The sequence below is a fragment of the Mytilus edulis genome, chromosome 2 (assembly GCF_963676685.1).
Source record: "Mytilus edulis chromosome 2, xbMytEdul2.2, whole genome shotgun sequence".
NCBI lineage: Eukaryota > Metazoa > Mollusca > Bivalvia > Mytilida > Mytilidae > Mytilus > Mytilus edulis.
The window spans coordinates 80,566,262-80,588,301 of record NC_092345.1 but is presented as its reverse complement, the minus strand read 5'-3'; the positions used below and the strand labels follow the sequence as shown (position 1 = coordinate 80,588,301).

Genomic DNA, 22,040 nt, shown 5'->3' with positions numbered 1-22,040 from the left:
AATACGAAGATATCGAATCTGCGTTTTCATTGGATGTTTGTGCATTAACGGAGAGAATGATGTTCTTTGCATGCATGACGAGCCGCCATTTCTGTTTAGAGGCATTTTGACTGGCAGTGACAAAAAGCCCTCCCAGATTGGCATAAGTGTGGACATTGTTTACGTTTAGGATTTGTTTATTATCCAAACAAAGGCATTGTAGGAATTAGTGCTAAGTGTTTTAATGACTTAACATAGACATAAATGGATTATTAAGGTCGAATAAAACCTACTGTGAAATAATGGACGACCAGCAAAGAATGATGCATAACCAGGGACAAATGGCGAACACTAATGTGCTTCAACAGTATGGGATTCCTCAACAGGGAGACGATCCCTCGGACCAGAGAAAGCAAGAAATTGGTGATATTCTTCAACAGATAATGACAATTACAGACCAAAGCCTTGACGAAGCACAAGCAAGGTGCCGGTACATGCCTTCCTTTATTCTATGCCTGTCGTCTCTCAAATTTTCTCTTACTCTCTTATCTGTTCGATATATTTCAGCGCGAAGTTATGAAATAATATTCCTAGTTCTTAGTAATGCTCTTGTTTTCTTTATTGCAGGAAACACACATTGAACTGTCACAGAATGAAACCTGCATTATTTAGTGTATTATGTGAAATCAAAGAAAAAACAGGTGTGTAAAATTTACCCTTTTTTAAGCCTCTTGTATGGAAACCTATATTATTTTTCCAAATATTTTTTTTGTATTTTTTTTTAGTTATTTGGTAAAAAAAGTAAGTTTGGTAAACATTGTTTGTACATTTGTAAATTCATATAATTTACTAACAAACAAATACTTTGTCAAAGATTTGTGACTTAATTAACAACTATGTGTATTATAGATACACATTTAGTGATCTAGTTGCACATAAAGTGATAAAGTCACAGTTTTGTATCAAAGTAAGGTTAATGACAGTATTAAAGAAAAGATCAACTTGCCAAGTAGGGAAAAGTTTCCCAAATATTGAGAACTATCCCTGAAATACATGTAAGGTCATAAGCCAAATGCTAAGAAAAACAATATTATATTCAGTCTTCACTCAAAAAAGCATGCATGATCATGCATTTAAAAGAAAATGGAATATTTTGTTTGTTAAAAACATTTTTTTTTTAAATTTCAGTTAAAAATGTTAGTTACTGTGAACAATAATGACAATTTTAATCAGCAGTGATCAGTGTTTATCAGCGTGAAACTTGCAAGTTTTAAACTGAATATGTGCCATTTCAACTAGAAAGAAATAGTTACATATTTTTGGGAGCATTAAAAAAATATCTCAGGGTATCAAATGGCTTGTTGTAATATTTGTGACTAATTTTGGCTGAAAAATCAGTTCTCAAGTGAGGAAAAACGGGGGGGGGGGGGGGGGGGGGGGGGGGGGGGGGGGGAATTAAGTCTATCTATTCCAACCAAAAAAAAAATGAACTGTGGAAAAAACTGTTTTTGGCTTATTTTTCAAAATGTTTTATTGCATGATAACTTATAAACATTTGTGGGAGACTGTATATAATAAGAATATAACTACAAAAACGTAGGACAATTGAAATTGTTGCTGTACTTGTAATTATAACTTGGTTCAAATTAATCAAGGTTCAAATTAAACAATGTATCAAGCTGAAGTTGCAAATACAAATGTACAATTATATTTGCTTCCATCTATATATTGAAAAGCAAATTAATTAGTTAATCCAGATATAATTTTAAAAGATTTAGAATTAAGCTAAGTTAATACTGAATCTGTTGCAGGGGGTCATAGGCGGATCCAGGGGGGCCCTGGGGGGCCCGGGCCCCCCTTTCGTGGGAAAAATTTGGTTGATTATATAGGGCATCATTGAAGTATGGCTGGAGCGGGCCCCCTCTTAGGTCAGTCAGCGGGCCCCCCCTTAGGAAAAGTTCTGGATCCGCCACTGGGGGGTGAACTGTTTTCACTGCACTACCATTCAATATCTCATTGTTACTACTGGTCATGATCTTAAAAGGGCAATTTTTATTAATTTTGGTGGTATCACTATAACTGTTTTAGAGTTATACCCCTTTACAAATAGATAAAATGTTTGAATTTTTCTTCTCCGTACTCTTAACTTAGTTTGCCTCAACCAAAAATTATGAAACTTGTACACAATGCTCATTACCACAAAATACAGATCAAGTTCAAATTAGGTAGCATCACTATTACCTTTCTTTAGTTACAATGTATGTCCCTTTATAACTTTATATCATATGAAAAGTGGGGACAAATTGTCAATATCTGTGTCCATAGGGATGCATTCCCCAATTATTTGTATTATGGGCAAGCCAGCTGAAAATAGAAAAAAAAATCTGCAAAACAAGATCAACAAAAAAAGATTGTTGTCATGAATTCTTGTCTAGTCTACAACTTGGATAATAAGTGAAGATGACTCAGATGCACAATTGCAAATATACATGTATTGTACCTAGGTGACCAATGCATGCTCTTTACCATTTTTATGCCCCTGCCATAGCCAAGGGGCATTAAGTTTTACCATTGTCTGTATGTCCCAAATTGGTTTCTGTATTCTAACTTAAGTTTGCCTCAACCAAATGTTGTGAAACGTATACACAATGCTAATTACCACAAGACACAGATCAAGATTGAATTTGGGTTATGTCACTTTTACTGTTCTAAAGTTATTCCCCTTTACAAATAGAAAAATTGTTAATTTTTTTTTTCGTTTCTGTCTCTTACTTTAGTTTGCCTCCACCAAATGTTATGAAAGTTACATGTACAGAATGTATACACAATGCTTATAACCACAATACACAGATCTAGTTTAAATTTTGGTGGCCTCAATTTTACCATTCTAAAGTTATTCCCATTTGTATGTATAAATGGAAAAAAATATTAATTTTTAGTTGCTGTTCTCTTACTTAAGTTGCCTTAATAACCAAATGGTAGTTTAGTTTAAACATATTTATTCATAGTGGATTGGGAAACAAGTTTTGCAATTTATATTAATCCCTTTCCACTTTGCGGGTGGGAGTACTGCCTTGTAGCAGCATTAGCCTGCTCTCTTTCGAAATCTACAAGGGTGTCTTCTATGTGCAAGAGATATACATGTAGCTCTTTCTTAACACGGGTCAGCCATTTATCATCCCCTTCTGACGAACTATCATCGTTTCCTCAAGACCATACTTGCAGATGGTGTCACGGGAGAGCCGAAAAATTCAGTCCCTGAAATTTTCATCTCTGAACTGGAATCGAACCAGGAAAATTGTATGAAACTTATACACAATGCTTATGACAAATGCGAAACACAGATCAAGTATGAATTTTGGTAGGGTCACTTTTATCATTCTCAGATCAAGTACAAATTTGAGTAGCATTACTTTTACAGATCTTGAGTTATGTCCCTTGATAGCGCTATATGAAAGAGGGGGCATCATCTGTGTCCAATGGACAAATTCCCCATTTATTTGTTTTATATTACAGGAATGTTTGCAACTCTTAAAATAGACGTTTTCAGGTCTTTTGGTCAAAAATCTAATCAAGTATTGGAGAGATCAAAATAACTTAATCCAGTACTTTGTTTGGTTGGTTCCTGTGTCCATAGTAATCTTGCTCAAAATTTCAATGGCCTTCATCATGAATCTTATCTGAACGGTTAATGTCCTTGCCAATTTAAACTTTTTCAAGAATCTCTGATAAAGTATCAAAATTATTAATCTGGTTTTATATAGAAGAAAATTTTCTAATTTAGTCATTGTAACCTATATAAAAAAGTATTTTCAATTAAGATATTTAAATAAAAACAAAATTAGCTTTTGTCAGTGATGTGAGTATTCTCATTTACAATATTCAAGTGTAAATGTAGTACAATTAAATGATTTTATTAAGGAAAAGTCTATCTTGTTAAAAGTTGTAATTTAATCTGTCTAACATTTGACTGATAAAAAGGTTTATTGTATTTTTGACTAGTTTCACAATTATATTGGTTTGAAATTGTACAAAGTATGTGTACAATAAATGAGAAAGTCCATTATATAATTTGTGCAAAGTAAAATTCAAATTAGCAAATATAACATGATATGACAAGTATCAATGCCATATGGAATAGTAAAGTAACACCTTAAGGGGAAAAGAAGATCCACTTTGTGGCACAGATAATGATTAATGCCAATATTATTGGATTAACAGCATGGGTTGTTCTCCAACACTTCCTGTCACCGATCATGATAATCTCCCTCCATTGTAATGATTTTCTCAAATCTGATTTAAGATTTGAATTGAATCAATATGTCTTGTCAAAGTGTTGTTAGCTAGGGAGGTCTGTTGGGGTCTCATGAAGCTGTGTCAATACTTTGTTAATTTAGTTTTATTGATTTCTTCTAAATGAAATAAGACCCAACACATTTAATGCATTGATCAGGCCTCTATATTCATTATTGGAATTCTAATTCAAGTGTATAATTTGTGTATTTTTATTAGTTGAAAGAATTGGATTTGAAAAAATTATTTTGTTATATTACACGAAAAATGTGCTTGATCAAGAAAAACTTCTAAAATAGTCATGTTCACTAAAAAAATGTGTAAATTGAAATAATTGTTTTGGAGATGAGATGAAAAAGATTTTAATTGTGATTCAATTTGCTCAAGTTAGGTAATTTGCATCTACAAAAATTATTTTGCAAGTTCAAAATTGATTGTTTAATTTTTTTATGTCTTGCAATAATGTTGCATCCAAAGATTGGTGGCTGAGTGGTTACTACTGTAATCACTAGCCAATCAACACTACAGTTCTAACCCTGCTTGTGTGGGTGCACTCTACTCCAATCTTAACTGATTAGGATTGTCACTTTTTCAAGCGAAGGTCATGGTTTTTACTGGGCTGAGTCTCTGGCTTCCTCCACCAAAAAAAATATGGCCACCAAAGTCCATGGAATAGCACAAAAGCAGTGCTTAAAAGGGACCTTTAAACACAAAATATCACAATCTATCAATGTCTGGCAAATGGCAATATTGTTGTGGTAATTCCAGCTCCTCCTTTGTGTATATCCATTCTCTTGGACCAAGGAAATCAGATCCTCATCTGAAGAAAGTCCTACTTAGTTATTTCTATTTTAAAGCCTACAATTTGACAATCTGTGAACCAATGATGTTTTATTTTTAGCAGTGATTTCAGTGACCATACATGTATTTGATGTAATATATTCAAGAGAATCATATAAATGTCGAAATGTAATCAAATTATTTAATCAACTTTTTATTGCTTCTACATGCAGACAGCTTCAAATAAAAATTGAACCCAATGAGGGGAAGGTTAGGAGATAAAATAGTTTGAAGTGTCACATTCACCTACATTCAATTGATTTACACATTTTTGCAAGGTTGGGTCTCACTTAAACTTTATATTGATAACTATTTTACTAATACATGTAGTTATCAGGTTATGGACATGAATAAGCAAAAAAGTTGTTTTGAAGGATACAAGTTAATGTCAAAATGTAAAAGTTTTTTGGATGTGCCTTGAATAGACAAAAGTACATAATTTTAATGTGTGTTGAAGTTCCATGCTTTCAGTGAAATGTGTTAATTTACAGAGCATGAAAAAGACTTTTAAATTTTTAGTAACATGTACATGAACTAATTTTGTGCAATGATGTTCTGAATTGAATATACATTGTTAATAGCTGTAGTTTATATAATCTACATCACTGCATTTATATGTCACCATAACAATAAAAACAGCATTAGAAAAACACACTTGTATTTGATTTCAGTTCTCAGTATTAGAAATTCACAAGAAGAAGAACCACCAGATCCGCAGTTGATGAGATTAGATAACATGTTAATAGCTGAAGGAGTAGCCGGTCCAGAGAAAGGTGGGGGCTCCTCAGCAGCCGCCAATGCCACAGCAGCTGCCTCTGGTGGCCAGCCAGATAGTGCTATTGAACACTCAGACTATAGAGCCAAACTGGCACAGATCCGTCAAATTTATCATACAGAACTAGACAAATATGAACAAGTGAGTGATAATCATTTACAGCTGTTACTAGCCTCCAGTCTTCAACACTTCTCTCAGCTGTTACACGTTTTGTCTCTGTGTATTTCTGCTGATACAATATGTTTATAAATGCTAAGAATACTGAAAAAATACTTGTAGTCAAATGTCAATTTCACAAATTTTTCAAAGACACACCTTTGCAGAAATAGATATTTGATATTTGACTTAAAGACCGACTTCTTTCACACATGTGTATAAGCAAGAGCTCATAAACACATATTTCAGAAACAATTAAATAATGAAAAAGTTGAATCTTAAATAAAATGGTTATTTTGGTTAAAATATTTGTGCATTCATTGATTCTACAGATCATTTACAATTTACAAAAAATGTGTCATTTTCTTTAATGTATTTTTGAATTAGGACAGTCAAAGGAAATTTAATGAGAATTTGCCTTTATTATGATGAATTACAAAGTAAAAGTTTTATAAGTGGTGAGAAAGAAAATCGGCTAAAGACAGTAAGATGAATCACTAGTTATCATGTATGGTTAAATCATAGGTTAATACCACAAAGGTGACGCTTTGTTAGAGTAATTGTCAAAGGCTGGAGGCTATAACAGTATAAAATTTGGAATGAATAATGATGTTTTGTCGACTGGTTTGGGTCATGTGGCCCGGAGCAATTTATTCTGCTTAGTAAATGCATGCTTTGTCTGTTGATAAAATTCATCATAAATTTGTCTTAATAAAGGCATACATAAGAGAATTTTCTGAAGATTTTGCTTTTATGATACATATGTATTGAAAATGATTAATAAAATGATGTTTGAAGATACATGTGCTCTGGAAGGAAGATATGAAAATGCATATGGTTTGGTGATGTCTTGTAAAGGCATGATATTTAAAAGTTGCTTGAATGATTGCTTAATTTCATACTGTTCGAAGAATTATATTAATTTACCAAGTAAAAAATGCTTTTATTAAGAAGTTTTCAACAAATCCCCAAGATTTTATGCAAATACATTAAAAATTTCACCCTGTTGAACTCCTCACAATAAAAACATCTCAGATCTGACATATATGAAGATCTTTGACTGCTTTTTTCATTACAGTTTATGGATTTCTGGATACTTTCTTAAAAAATATTGCAGTATAATTTAATAACTTCTCCTTTACAGGTTGGCCAGTTATACATTTGTACATCACTAATTGCCATTTTAAATTAGACGTGAATTGTGTTGATTTTGTTTTGTTAGCATATTTGTTTCCCAGTTTTTGCTGCTTTTTCCCAAGAATTTTTGTAATTTTGTTAATTGGAAATCATAAATTGCTTGATGGTTTCACTTATGTGAATGTGAAAACTAAAACCTGCATGCCTTGCAAGTCGACACAGTTAATTGAAAAAAGAACTTGTTTCGCATGCACAGATTATTATAAATTAGTAAATTTATTTGCTTTTTAATTACAATTTAAAAAAATACAATTGTGATGCTCTATCATTGATTATGTAGAATTTCAGTATATTGTTTCCTCAAAATCCTGTCTGGTTTGTAATAACTCTAAAATTTACAAATATGCAACTATAAAAAAAACATACAAGTGCAAAAACACAGATACTATTTTTAAGTCTGAAAATTGCAAATTCTATCACTTTAAACTTTTTTTTGTACAAATTACTTCACTTTATTTAAATTTGACAACTAGATCTGAAATAAAACAGCCATTTGTTTATTGCTAAATAATATGAAAAGGTGTTGCTATTGGTTGCCATGACTCTAGTTTTGTTGTTCTTGGACAGGATGGATCAGAAATCAAAAATTCAGACTATGAAGCGAAACTAGCACAGATTCGGCAGGTCTACCAAACAGAATATGGAAAATATGAACAGGTACAAAAACAAAATGATTGTTTTCTTCATCACATGGCCAGCGTTTTTAGCTCTAGAATGGCTGTGGTTTCTCTTTAACCAGACAGGGAGATGGTGTTCAAATATTATTAACAATAACAAATTTAGTTCTAGTTGGTTTATTTTTTCTCACTTTTTTCTGTGTGCTCATATCAATCTTATATATATATATACTCCAGCCCGACCGGCCCTATATATATATATATATATAATATATACATGTATCTTTATACTTTAAAAAAAAAAAAGAAAAGAAAACTTTGCATTGAAAAAGCAAAATAATAATTTTGTGTTCAAAAACTTAAAAATGAACAAATCAGATTTGATACACAAGTGTTTTATAGAAGCAAGATTAATTTATATATAAAAAAAACATTTGAGCATACTACTGCACACAGAAAAGGTGGGAATTATAACAGTATATGTAAATTTTATTTCACCAGCATTCACAACTCATGATACAATTGTACCATTTGTTGTAATGTTTTAGTTGTTGTTTTGTTTACCATATTTTACTTTCATTGGTATAATTGTAATGCTTCAGAATTAAACATTGTCATCATTATAATTCCAAACTTATTTGCGTTGTAACTGATTTTAATTCATAATTTCATTTTTGTCTCTCAACAACAAACATGTTCGTTGTATGATCCCACATGTGTGTCTTTTATAAACAGAAACTGAATGGAACCAACAACCATATGAATTTTTATTTAGTCAATTATCTGTTTTCCTCTCTTTACATGTGAGCAGAAGATAAGGATAGCTATCACTTCCTTCAAATCAATCATGCATGTAAACGCTATTTTTTGGTTTCATTGCATTTAGATATTGTTTTGATTTAAATTATACATTAGGTGTTGTTCTTATATATATTATTCCATTTATTGCAAGTTTCAGTAGCCTCAATTGATAGCCTGTCACTTTTCTAATTTCATTTTCAAGTTATTAATAAAAACGTATGTCCCCTTTATTCCACTTGAAAATTAAAACCATTTATGATTAAAAGAATATGATTGGAATTATAAGGATTTTCATTTTTAATGGAATTTATGAATGTGTCAACTCCTAAACTAAATTATTCAAGTTTATGAACCTTCTGTTTAATTAACATCTGTTAGTTGAAAAAAGATTTCATTTGATTTTGAAACCTAAGAAAAAGTAGGATGTCAAAACTTCAGTAAGATATGGTACATACTTCGTTAATATTTATTAGTGGGAATTTTATGTAGAAGGCATACTTAAGTATAGATGTAGAATTCCATTTTTTATTGCAAATGTAGATGTATGCTTCCAGTAGATAAGGTTTGAATTACAGGGCATTTTATAAGGTATTTAGATAATGGTTTCCTCATTCTGGATTTTGATTTAGTTTTATTAAGCCTTTGGGATCCACACGAAAAAGTAAACAGTTGTAATCCTATGGCTGTAAAAAATGATATACATCCATTAAAATGTTTTAAATCACCCTCCAGACTGACCTTTTAATGACTGAATCAGACTATCCAAGTAAAATTTTAACATTTTTATGTTTGACTTATTGTTTTAATTTTGTATTTAATTTGCCTGAAGTAGCTTTTTTTTTAAGACAGCTGTTTAAATTGAACAAAAAATCCAACAGCATAAAAATCGATGATCATTCAGTATTAAAAGCTGGAAGCATACACTTTTGGTTGCTTATTTTATGTAGAAACCCTTACATGCATTAATGTTAGATATTAAACACTCAACAGTTGAATTATTTCCTGGGTTAAGATGCTTAAATGTGTTTGGTTTAACACTTTTAATGTGTGGTATTTTTTTTTGTGAAATAACACCTGACCATTCCACATATCTGATGAATTCACCTCAGGTACTCAAAATTTTCACTTTTACATCAACCATAGCAGGTAGGTAAAAAAAAGGGTTTTATGTTTATATATACAATTAAATTTTATGTAGAAGATAGTTAATGCCAGCTATTTGAATTTTTGTTATACAAAATGAAGTCCTTTTGTATTATGCTTGGCTTTCTTGCTTTTTGTTCCATAAATTTGCAGATAAGAAGCACTTTCAGGTTGGTTGAAGATCTTTATCGGTTATATATTTCCTATTTTTGGCTTTAGATTATTTTGCATGCATCTTAGTAGGATTACTCCTCTTCAAAAAGGAATTACTGCACAACGATGTAATTCTGATTGATGTCAAATATACGTTGATGGCTGCATAAAAGTTGATTAAATATAAGTTACTATTTTTTGATATCACACTATGGTGATGTTGAGTGAGAGAAAAGTGAATGGAGATTTAAAAGATGACTAATTGATAAGCTATTCATGAAATGGGTATTACAAGACAAGTTTTAAAATCCAAAAAGTTTCATGTAAAAGATTCTTCAACTATCTGAAAGTAGCCTAAGTATGTTTGCATGATTTTCAATATGTAGTTTATTTTCAGGCCTGTAATGAATTTACTACGCATGTTGTCAACCTGTTAAGGGAACAAAGTCGAACAAGACCAATAGCTCCAAAAGAAATAGAGAGAATGGTTGGAATAATTCGTAAGAAATTTGCTGCTATAGAAATGCAGTTGAAACAGAGTACATGTGAAGCTGTTATGATTTTAAGGTCCAGATTTTTAGATGCCAGGTAAGGATGCATTAAAGAAATGTTTTACAAGTAGTATACTTATCAGTCATTCACGCCTAATGTGACACATGGTGCCAAAAGTAGTTTTAAAAAAATTGTTGAATACTCCATTTTACATCTTTTGTAAAATATAGAATTTTTTGTCTGTAAGTAATTTATGTAGGCCGAGTCTGAGCTGGGATGGCCTGTTGAGAAGCAATAGCACTCTATGGACATTAGAGTTGATCAGTTTTGTCTAATGTGATCATGATATCACACAGGTCAATCAAATTTTACAAATATGAAATAAACATTCATTGTATTGGTATACAAATAACAAGTCAAAGAACAGTAGCACATCTCAGAACAGTATAGCAAAGTTGCTGTTTTGTCAGGTATTAAATGTTAGTGTTTTATCAAATGACAAAAACAATAAAAATTGACTATTGGTACCAAACAATTGCTAGCTATGATATATTTTTTATGCCCCTGCCCTAGTGGAGGGGGCATTAATTTCTACCCTTGTCCGTCTGTACATCCCTAAATTGGTTTCTGTTCTCTAACTTAAGTTTGCCTCAACCAAATACATGAAATTTATACACAAAAGTTTGATTTTTGGTGGCGTCACTTTAACCGTTCTAGAGTTATGCCCCTGTATAAATGGAAAAAATCAAAAAAAATCTCTTATCTTAAGTTTGCCTCTACCAAATTTTATGAAACTTATACGTAATGCTTATTACTACAAAACAAAAATGAAATTTGAATTTTGGTGGGATCACTTAAACCATTATCGAGTTATGACCTTTATAAACCGAAAAAATTGCAAATTTTCTAGTTTCCTTTCTGTAACTTAAGTTTGCCCCAACAAAACATTATGAAACCTATACACAATACTTATTACCACAGAACTCAGATCAAGTTAAAATTTTGGTACATCAGTTTTATTGTTCTTGAGATATGTCCCTTTATAATGTATGCTAAAACATACTCCCATGGAAATTCAAAATATATGGAATTGAAAAAAAGCTTGTACTTGTGGTCATTAGGTCAAAGTTCAGCCAGGTCACTTTTATTTAAACTTTATGTGCAAAAAATTCTCTAATATAATCTGGAGTTTCTCTTGCCTGATTAAAATGACTTATAGCAGTGGACAATATAGGAAAGGAGAAGAAGCCGATTGATTCTGTGGTCAATAGGTCAAAGTTCAAGGTACATAGCTGTTATACAAATAAAATTCCTAAAACAAATATTTTCCAGATGACATCTGTTTCTCTTGACTATTAATTAAAAAAAAAAGGACCAATGAAAGATACAGATGAATGAAATAATTCTATTTATTAATGGACAGGTCAAAGTTTATTTTGACTTTGAAATTAAAATATTTTTTTGAAACAGACGCTCTTTGTTTGAAACTTTGCTGTTTAACTTGGGTTTGGGCTGCAGATGGTGTATACCTAGCTAATATATTGCCTTTTGATCATAAAGAAATGTGGGATGAGGAATTTTGCTTTTGGTATCAAAATATTCAGTTGCGTCTTTTTTTTCATATTTCAGAAGAAAGAGAAGAAATTTTAGTAAACTAGCAACACAAGTGCTAAATGACTATTTTAATTCTCATTTGAGTAATCCTTACCCTAGTGAGGAGGCCAAAGAAGAATTGGCTCGCAAATGTCAGATAACAGTCTCTCAGGTAACATTAGATTTATACTTTGTTTTAATTTTTCAGACGAAAGAGAAGAAATTTTAGCAAACAAGCAACAGAAGTGCTAAATGAATATTTTTATTCTCATTTGAGTAATCCTTACCCTAGTGAGGAGGCCAAAGAAGAATTGGCTAGAAAATGTCAGATAACAGTATCTCAGGTAAAAATGTCAGATTACTTTTTTCAGGCGATATGTCAACTGTATCTCAGATATCTTGGATTTACTGTAAAAACCGTTGTGCCAAAAATATCAAATAGCAGTAGTAAAGAGATAAATGTCAATTAACAGTATTTTTGAAATTTTTAAGTATCACCTTTATCATTTAAAAAGCAGTTTTAAACAATTTATGAACACTAAGCTCCATCTACAACTGTGTATGATTAACACAAATATGTTCTGTTCCTTCTACACCATATTTGTCAGGTAAGTACTGAACTATGTGAGCTCTTTTGCATTTATATTTGGCAGTAAGTTCTATAAATAACAACCAAATATGTTATTCTTCCTCTGTATCATTTTGGCAGTTAGTTCTATAAATAACAACCAAATAGGTTATTCTTCTTCTGTATCATTTTGGCAGTTAGTTCTATAAATAACAACCAAATGTTATTCTTCCTCTGTATCATATTTGGCAGTAAGTTCTATAAATTACAACCCAATATGTTCTTCTTCTGAATCATTTTGTCAGAAAGTTTATGAATAACAACCAAAATATGTTATTCTACCCCTGCATCATATTTGGCAGCAAGTTTTATGAATAACAACCAAATATGTTACACCATATTTGACTGTAAATTTATGAATAACAACTATTAGGATATTTTAGACTCCCTCTGCAACATATTTGACAGTAAGTTTATAAATAACAACCACCTCTGCAACATGTTGTTTTCTCTCTGCATCATATTTGGCAGTAAGTACTTTACACTGCAAGATTCTTTTTGTCTTCATATTTGTCTTTTAAGATCAGTATGTGAGGTCCTTCTTCATTTTACTTGACACTTAACTTGGGAATTTGAACAAGAAATGGTATGCCTCTTCTACATTCATTATAGGCCCTATTTTTATGAATTTCAATCAGAAATGGTATTCGCTTTCTACATTCATGTTAAATGTAGTTTTAAGCTGATTAATATTAGAATAAAAGTATAGTGATGATTATTAAGATTGAGTGTTCCAAGTCCTTGCAATAGTGAATTGATTGAATAATATGGACTCTGGAAACTAGATCGTTTTGTGGTTTAAAAAAATAGTGTTTTTTCATGAGTCAATCCAATAAGAAATGGTGTCGGACGTGTTTTCATAGTGTTGAAAATATTTTTAAAGGGAATTGCAATAAATAGCATTGACATTTATATTATCACATTTTGGTATGTCCTAGTTAAAAAGAAAAAAAGACGACGTACTAATTGTATCAATTGGGTACTAAATGAATAAAATTTAAGTTGTTTTAATAGAGACTGTTAAACAGTCAGCAGACATTTTATTAATCAAAATAACACAGATGTGTATTTGTCCTTATATATTCCTTAGAAAAATAGAAATTTATGACCAATTTCAAAATTTAAAAAACCTTTAATTGGCCATTTCAATGTACAGTATACCATAAAAATGACAACAAAATTAAAATTGCTGGTAGTGTTTATTTGTTTGGGTTATGATCTGTACACAAAGACTCCTCATATAAATGACTTATAAAAGAAATATTTAATTTCCATGTGAATAGGAAAACCAACAGTTTCAGCAAATTTTATTATCACATAAACATTTTATAATCATTTGAGGCATTGGTGTGTAAATTCAGGTAACCAAATATATCAATTGGATCATGTTTTCCAAATGCATTGATATTTATTTTATTTATGTCATATTGCTTCAGTTAGTACAAAAAGGACTTTTTCCAGTATTTATATTAAGTTCTTATACCAAACGGATACCGTAGTATTGGAGCCAAAAAGTCAGAGACAAGTTTTTCAACTGAATTGATTTTAGATGAACAATTTCTTTTTTGTTGTTAAATTTGCTCTGTTCCACTTATGTTTGTTTTCTAGTGAAATCTAGCTTGAAATAAATATCATATATTTTTTATATCACCACTCGACCAAACCCACCCAACCTGATTACGAGTGTGGTACAAAAAATGAATCATATATTACAGGTATCTGATTTATTATGAAAAGATATATTGTATGTTAAAGTACCTGAGTTTGTGAAAATTGTTAAAAGAGTCTCTTATATATTCTTTATTCCAAAAGCAATGCCAGTTATTTGTATGAAAGTTTTCCCTGAAGTAAAGATATATGGTGTATATTCTGTCTGTTCAATCTGTTTACCTGTTCATGTACAATGTAGTTTGCATATTTACACATGACTGAATGTACTAAGGTGTGGAAATGCTATTACATTGCTATAAACTTTTTAATGGCTCATTTACCAATAAATAGGACAAACATAGGTTTTGCACTATCATAATTATAGACAACAATGACAATAGTATATAATGAACTGGTTAAATAGGTTTATTTTACAGCTTTAATGATTAACAATAAAAATAAATTATGAAAAGGACTATTGTCAAATCAAAACATATTTATTTTGTTTTATTATTAAAAATGATATAATAAATAAATAAATATTGAAATAATATATTATTATTAGGAAAGATAATTAAGCATGCTTACTTGAAAGTTTTAAGGGAGAAACGTTACAAAATATGTTGAGAATTTATAATGGAAGCAGAGTAAATTAAACAAATCATTATGTAGGTTTCATATTTCATTTCTAAGTCGGACTAACATTGTGAGAAATAATGGAAGCCTTTATATTCCTGAATAAATGAAGAAGTAAATATTAAATACTGGAAAGTAATACAAAAGAAATCAAAATTTTAAAAGCAATTTGAAAAAGGTGTTTTTATACAACACCTGATTAAAATGAAACTGGAGACGACATTTACCTGATACTGAATAGATTATATTCACTTTTCATTTCATTTATTTGAAGGGTGATAAGAAATCATATAATGGGCAAAAGAAGTAGTATTGTTGAACTTACCAATTTGTGTAAATGTGCAATGTATGCTGTTTAATTACACATCAATTATGAATCTTTCTCAGGTTTAGTGGGGGGTGAATTACAATTACATTGGTTTCTAAGTACTTCTAATTACCAGTAAACAAAAAAATATCTGGAGGCGTTGGGAATGAGATATTATTTTTAATTGTAATGCCTAAATTGCACTTATGGGTTAATTCTTGAAATTATTGGTGTAAAGAGGAATGGTTACAATTTTTTTTTGGAAAATCATAAAACTTTATAGACAGATCTTTTTTTTTGTTGCTTTGGACAATTGTGTATTCTAATTGTCTTATAATCATTGATTCATTGTTAATTCATCACAACTTGTAAGGCATTAGAATAAGATCCAAGTTGATACTATGTCCCTATAGATACCCCTCTATTGAAAAAGCATTATCCAACAACTGGATGATCTGATAAGTTTTCAGTTTCACAAGCAAATTGAAGGTTATTTTAGCAGATTTTTTTGTCTGGTTTAAATAGAGGTCATAATTACAGGTCTTAAGATGAAGATTAAGTTTCCTTGGGGCTTTCAAGGGAAGGAATTAAATGGGGTGATTCTGACAGGCAAATCAGTCATAGCTGACATCTAGTCATGTGACTTCTATATCAGTTTTCTAAGTTGCAGGGCATCCTTGGGGTTCCTTGTGAGGGATGTTTTTTTGGTATGTATGTAAAGATATGTAGAAATGAAAACTTAATCCATAAATGTTAATACAAATGGGTTAATCTACTCAATGGTAATTGTATTTTGCCATTCTATTGACATTAAGTAGCTTGGTTCAAATAGAGTCTTTTTAACATTTTTTCTTTATCAATATGTAAATATCATTGATATTAATGCAGAATACAGACATTTGGATTAAAAAGGACAATAAAGTTTGTTTTAAATGCAAGAGAAATTTAACAGTCTGTTTGCAGTTGGGTTCCAAATGCTAGAAAATGCTTACACTTTATTGATTTTCAAAATCTTAACAACCCTGTATGAGGCCTCTACATAATTTATGTCATTTTGAAGGTAGAAATAGACAATTCTACATTCACTGATAACAGTTAAAATGTTTTAAATAGTTTGACTCATAGAAACTGTACTTGGTGTGAAACCAGATCCTTACCTAAAAAAATACAAAGTAATATCTAAATAAAATGTAAAGAAAGAAAAGAGTTACATATTAGTAAGATGAATAGAAAGACAAAGAAATATCTAGATAAGATGAAAAGAAAGACCAAGTTAAATTAAGAACTTGCCTCTTGTTTCATTTAGCAGTAGGTTAGAATTTAAATTTTTGTTTAATAACTATTTATAGAAATCTATTCTGTTAGTGTATTTGCAAATTTTATGAGGTCAGTGAACTGAGTTTTTTTTTAAGATTTCTGGATTGTGGCAGCTGTCATTCTCATACTCAAACCTAAAAATCCTTCAAATTTCTATATTCAATTTCATGATTTTCTGTATTTTTGGAGAAGAGGGTGGATTTGAAGAATGCAATTTCATATTCCTGCAGCCTCTTTCTTTATAGCTATATATCATATACTTCTGTACTGTTTTCATTTTATACGACCGCAAAAATTGAAATTTTTTTGGTCGTTTATTGGTATGAGTGTTGGCGTCGTCGTCATCCGAAGACATTTGGTTTTCGCACTATAACTTTAGTATAAGTAAACAGAAATCTATGAAATTTTAACATGAGGTTTATGACCACAAAAGGAAGGTTGGGATTGATTTTGGGAGTTTTGGTCCCAACAGTTTAGGAATTATGGTCCAAAAGGGTCCAAAATTAAACTTTGTTTGATTTCATCAAAAAATGAATAATTGGGGTTCTTTGATATGCCAAATCTAACCGTATATTTAGATTCTTAATTTTTGGTCCTGTTTTCAAATTGGTCTACATTAAGGTCCAAAGGGTACAAAATAAAACTTAGTTTGATTTTAACAAAAATTGAATATATGGGGTTCTTCAATATGCTGAATCTAACCATGTATTTAGATTTTTAATATTTGGGCCCGGTTTTCAAATTTTGGTCCAAAGGTCTAAAGGGTCTAAAATTGAACATTATTTCATTTCATCAAAAATTGAATACTTGGGGTTCTATGATATGCTGAATCTAACCTTTTTAGATTTTGGATATTGGACCATAATAGATAAATGTCCAATTTAAAATTTTTTCAGTTTTTAAGTTTAAGTTCTTAGACCACATTCATTCTGTGTCAGAAACCTATGTTGTGTCAACTATTTAATCACAATCCAAATTCAGAGCTGTATCAAGCTTAAATGTTGTGTCCAGAATAGCCCAAACTGTTCAGGGTTCGACCTCTGTGGTCGTATAAAGCTGCGCCTTGCGGAGCATCTGGTTTCCTGTTAGTACTGCCTACTGTAAGAATTTTTTTTTTTTTAAATCAACTGGTAATAAGGATTTTGGTTCTCCCAGGTGGTTCCCTTGTTTAACTTTTCAATGTTGACATTCTGTTCTTAGTAATAACTTAATGTGTTATGCTCATGTACAACATATCTCCAGCTTAGGGTTAAACTGAATACAAAGTAAATTCAAATCCCTCAAGTTGAATTTTTATAAGCCAGTATAAATGATGTGTTTGGAATAATTTTGACCTAATTGAACCAAAATGATGTACCGGTAATTGAAAATAGTATTTCAATATTCCGCTATTCCAGATGTTTGAAGAAAAAAACAAAGTATTTTTGTTTTTGTTTGAACCATAGCTATGTCCTTTAAGCCAACTGGATTAGCTGCAAAGGACTAAGGGAAATAACTCAAATTGTGATATTGGATAAAATGTCTCATTGCCTACTACAATGAAATGTATGATTTTAAGGTAACAAAAACTCACAATGCAAATTCAAAGCGGTTAGTGCTTAGTCTGTAGGTAATTCGATTATTTCTGTTGGAATTGAACATATGATATTATGTAATTTGTATTTACAACTTCATTATATCTTTCAGGTCTCAAATTGGTTTGGTAATAAAAGAATTAGATACAAGAAAAATATAGGAAAAGCCCAAGAAGAGGCAAATATGTATGCTGCAAAGACGGCTGCTGCTGCTGCAGCTAATGTGGGTGGCCATGATGGTCAAGGTAAGATTTGGAAAACATCTATTTAGATATCAATTGTCTTGATATTCTAGGAGTTTGCTTTATTCCATTGTTTGTTAATTGGAAATATTTAAAAAAAAAAAAAAAAAAAAAAAAAAAAAAAAAAAAAAAACTTAATGCCACCTTAAATCTATGTAGAAAGTATATGACATGAGCCATTATTCTGGTATTGTTCATTCAATCATTTCCAGATGCTTTAAATACTTCCTGCTACTGTCATAATTTTTAACACTTTTAACTACTGTTAATTCAGAAATTAGTAAAGCATTAATAATCAATAATTCTGAATGTACAGTAGTTTAGAAATAATGAACATTACCACATAATAGAACTTATCTGGCCTGGATGATACTTTTATTTATCAAGTTTATGGATCTCTTTCTTTAAAAAGAAACTGTGTTAAACTGTGACACATCAGTCATGGATGACTTACTACAGTAAAAAATACATTAAAACTGTGATCTAACTATCTAAGGGAGATAAATCTGTTTAGTTTTTATATAAAAAAGTTTACCACCAAATTAAGTCATTATTCATAACTATTGGGATACCAATTTATATGAAATGTTAAATATGAGATATGTGAACAACCACATTTATAAGCACATTTTACTCACAAAGGTTCATTACCACACCAGTTTCATAAAAGGTATCAGTGGCGGATCCAGGGGGGGGTTCTGGGGGTGCGCACCCCCCCTTTATTTTTGCCGACCAATGCATTTGTATCGGGACATATGTTTTGCACCCCCCCTTTGCCCTGGGTGCCCTGGGTTAGCACCCCCCCTTTCGAAAATTCCTGCATCCGCCCCTGGGTATGAAGATCCTCTGCAACAGAGATTGTTCTGGTCTTAAAATAATATATTGCCATGGAAAAAGCTAAAGTTAGATAGGTATGGTCTATATGAAGCTGGATGTGTTGAGGACCTAAAAAATCATATGAAATTTACATTGGAGTTGGCATTTTTTTATTTCCTTGGACTATTTGCAAAATACACGTATATGTATTAATATAGCTTGCATCACAAAATAGGATGCATAAATTTACAATTAGGTTAATAGTCTTTTAAAAAAATCTTATTTTTTTAACAAGGAAATGTGGTCATCTTCAAATTGGAATTGCTTAGATGATTATAAGATGCTTTTGAAAAAGAGTAAATAATAAATAAAACTATTTACCATTATTCACAGACTATTTATACTCTTCTCCGTGTACTTGTGTAAGGAAACATTCAATGATATCAAAAGAAAAAGACGTGTGTTTTTGAGTTTAATGTTTGTATGTTTTAGGTGCAGCAGGTTACAACCTTGGTTCATCCCAGTCTGGAATGGGTGGGGGAGGAATGTATATGAATCTTAATGGCGATAATTACCAAAGTAGTGACAACTCGGTAAGACTAACTCACACACTGATAGACAACCATTTTTAGGGAAGAAGGAGATAAAAAAAAAAATGAATATAAACTGCAGCCTGATAATTATAATTCTTAGATACTTTTGAAAGGCAGACAATTAGAAATCAGATAACACTCAAGATAGACATACATCACAAATCATTAGAAGAACTGAACAAAGGAAATATTAACATACAACCAAAAATAACTTTAAAGAAAGATGCATCATAAATTCAGACACAAACAAAAAACCTGTACAAATAAAAAATATGACTGACTGGTGCAGGGATGCTTGTTTTCTGTAATTTGAAAAAATGTCTCAATTTTCTTCCAAGGTTTTTTTTTTTCAAAAGTTATTGGACTTATAATTGAGAGCATAAACACTTTTGAAAGGGGATGGATATGTTTTCATAAATATTTTGAGATGTCAGATAATTTTAAATTGAAAGCAAAATCATCCCTGCCCATGGCAATCTGAAAAATTTGTGACTTTTCTGTTGTTTTAAATATATGCTTGCTGAATATTTAGTGTATTGTCTATAATCTGTAATACTGTGCATGTCTTTGGCATGTATCATTAATTCCAGTACCTGTCAAAATGATCAGATAAAGAAGCAAATGTGTTGTCTTCATTACTTTTATTTAAAAAGTGAATGTTGATAATTAGCATTTTGACAGTTACTGCATAATTGATGATGTGTAAACTAATTTGGTACACCATGTAATTTGATCATTTAGATTTGTAAGTTGCATGGAAGTATTGATTTGATTATATTATCATGAAAAGACTTGTACTTCAGCTAATAATAACAGAATCTGTTTGTTTTCTTTTTTATGAACCGGTTAATAGGAATATAATTGCTCATGTTATTGTTCTCCGGAGGAATTTATAATTGTTTGAAGCAACTACAAGACAATTTTCTAAATAATAGCCTCAGGGTGAACTATTTTTTGTAATAAGACCTTGGAAAATTCATTGTTGATAGATCGGAAAACTTAAAATACTGAGATTTTTTGTAATAAGACCTTGGAAAATTCATTGTTGATAGATCGGAAAACTTAAAATACTGAGATTTTTTGTAATAAGACCTTGGAAAATTCATTGTTGATAGATCGGAAAACTTAAAATACTGAGAAAAAAAACTTTATTGTAAAAATCAAGGAAGAACGATTGCTTAATACAAGTCTTTTTATGTGTATTGTTATCTTTGGTTTTGTGGCATGCTGTGATTTTTCTGGCTTTATTTGGAGATAACATCTTTTCTGACTTTAGAAATAACCCTGAAAACCTGACCTAACTAGTTGCTTTTGAATTCCTTGTAGGTTGAAGATGCTGGTTTTATGTGAAAACGTCTTGACCTTTGGACTTGTATGAATAAATTGAGATAGACTTTCTTGCCTGGAATTAACAAGCACATTTTGTGAAAATAATTTTAAAAACTTTAGATTTTTGTTGTAAAACATTTATCTTATTATGTCAAATCAAATTTTTATGTTATTAAATGGAGTTTTAATAGTCATTTTGTTAGTTTTTATTTGTTTCAACATCTTAAGGAATTACACATGAATGTTGTATAAATAAGTTTTGTGTCGGAATAAAAGAATTTTATTGTCTAATTTTTTGGTGGTTTTAAAGTTATCCAGTTTTTTGTCTGAAATTTTTGACCCATACAATATCCTGTAAAAGTGAACAAAAGTCTTGTATGCCACAAAACTAGAATATATATGTTATCAATGTTGTATTTATGTATCTATAGGAATGCCTTGTATTTTACAAACATATCTCAGTTTAATTTACTCGTGAGAAAAATCAAAGTTTTTGGATGGGGAAAAAAAGAAAAAAACAACCCATTTTTTTAGACTTTGTTACGAAAAAAAATCTATGCTACTTGAGATATATTTTCTGCATGTCTGATAACCTGTATTCTATATTTAGGTGAATACGTTACGGCATGTCATGCCTCAGTCGGCAGGCTACAGTAACGACAGCATGCATAATTCCTACGACCAGCCACAGGTTTCACAGGTACTGCATTCACCGCGTAGCTGAGTCATAAGAAACATTATACAATAAAAGAGAAATAGGGAGGGATATATAAAATTGTGTGTGTTAAAATACACAATGAAATTTTTTAGGAGAAATGTAGTCACAACATACTTAAATTTCTTTTCATTTGTGATGTTCAACTGTTAAAAATGTACATGTAAATATATTGTCATGATTAAAGGTGTGTT

At 30.8% G+C, this 22,040-nt stretch overlaps 1 protein-coding gene across 29 annotated transcripts in view; it reads left to right on the top strand.

Moving 5' to 3' along the window:
- The window catches only part of LOC139513116 (pre-B-cell leukemia transcription factor 1-like), a 28,726-nt gene continuing 6,686 nt past the window's right edge, over window positions 1-22,040 (top strand). For 2 of the 29 annotated variants that reach the window (XM_071301304.1, XM_071301315.1), the window contains exons 1-9: window positions 50-469; window positions 607-680; window positions 5,784-6,028; window positions 7,808-7,897; window positions 10,352-10,542; window positions 12,076-12,211; window positions 18,264-18,396; window positions 19,702-19,802; window positions 21,742-21,831. In XM_071301304.1, the coding sequence (XP_071157405.1) occupies window positions 282-469; window positions 607-680; window positions 5,784-6,028; window positions 7,808-7,897; window positions 10,352-10,542; window positions 12,076-12,211; window positions 18,264-18,396; window positions 19,702-19,802; window positions 21,742-21,831 (1,248 nt within the window). In that variant the 5' untranslated portion in view covers window positions 50-281. Of the gene's footprint in view, window positions 470-606; window positions 681-5,783; window positions 6,029-7,807; window positions 7,898-10,351; window positions 10,543-12,075; window positions 12,212-12,247; window positions 12,384-18,263; window positions 18,397-19,701; window positions 19,803-21,128; window positions 21,326-21,741; window positions 21,832-22,040 lie in introns of those variants that run through there. The other 27 variants (XM_071301306.1, XM_071301317.1, XM_071301309.1 and 24 more) reach the window with 25 other exon arrangements.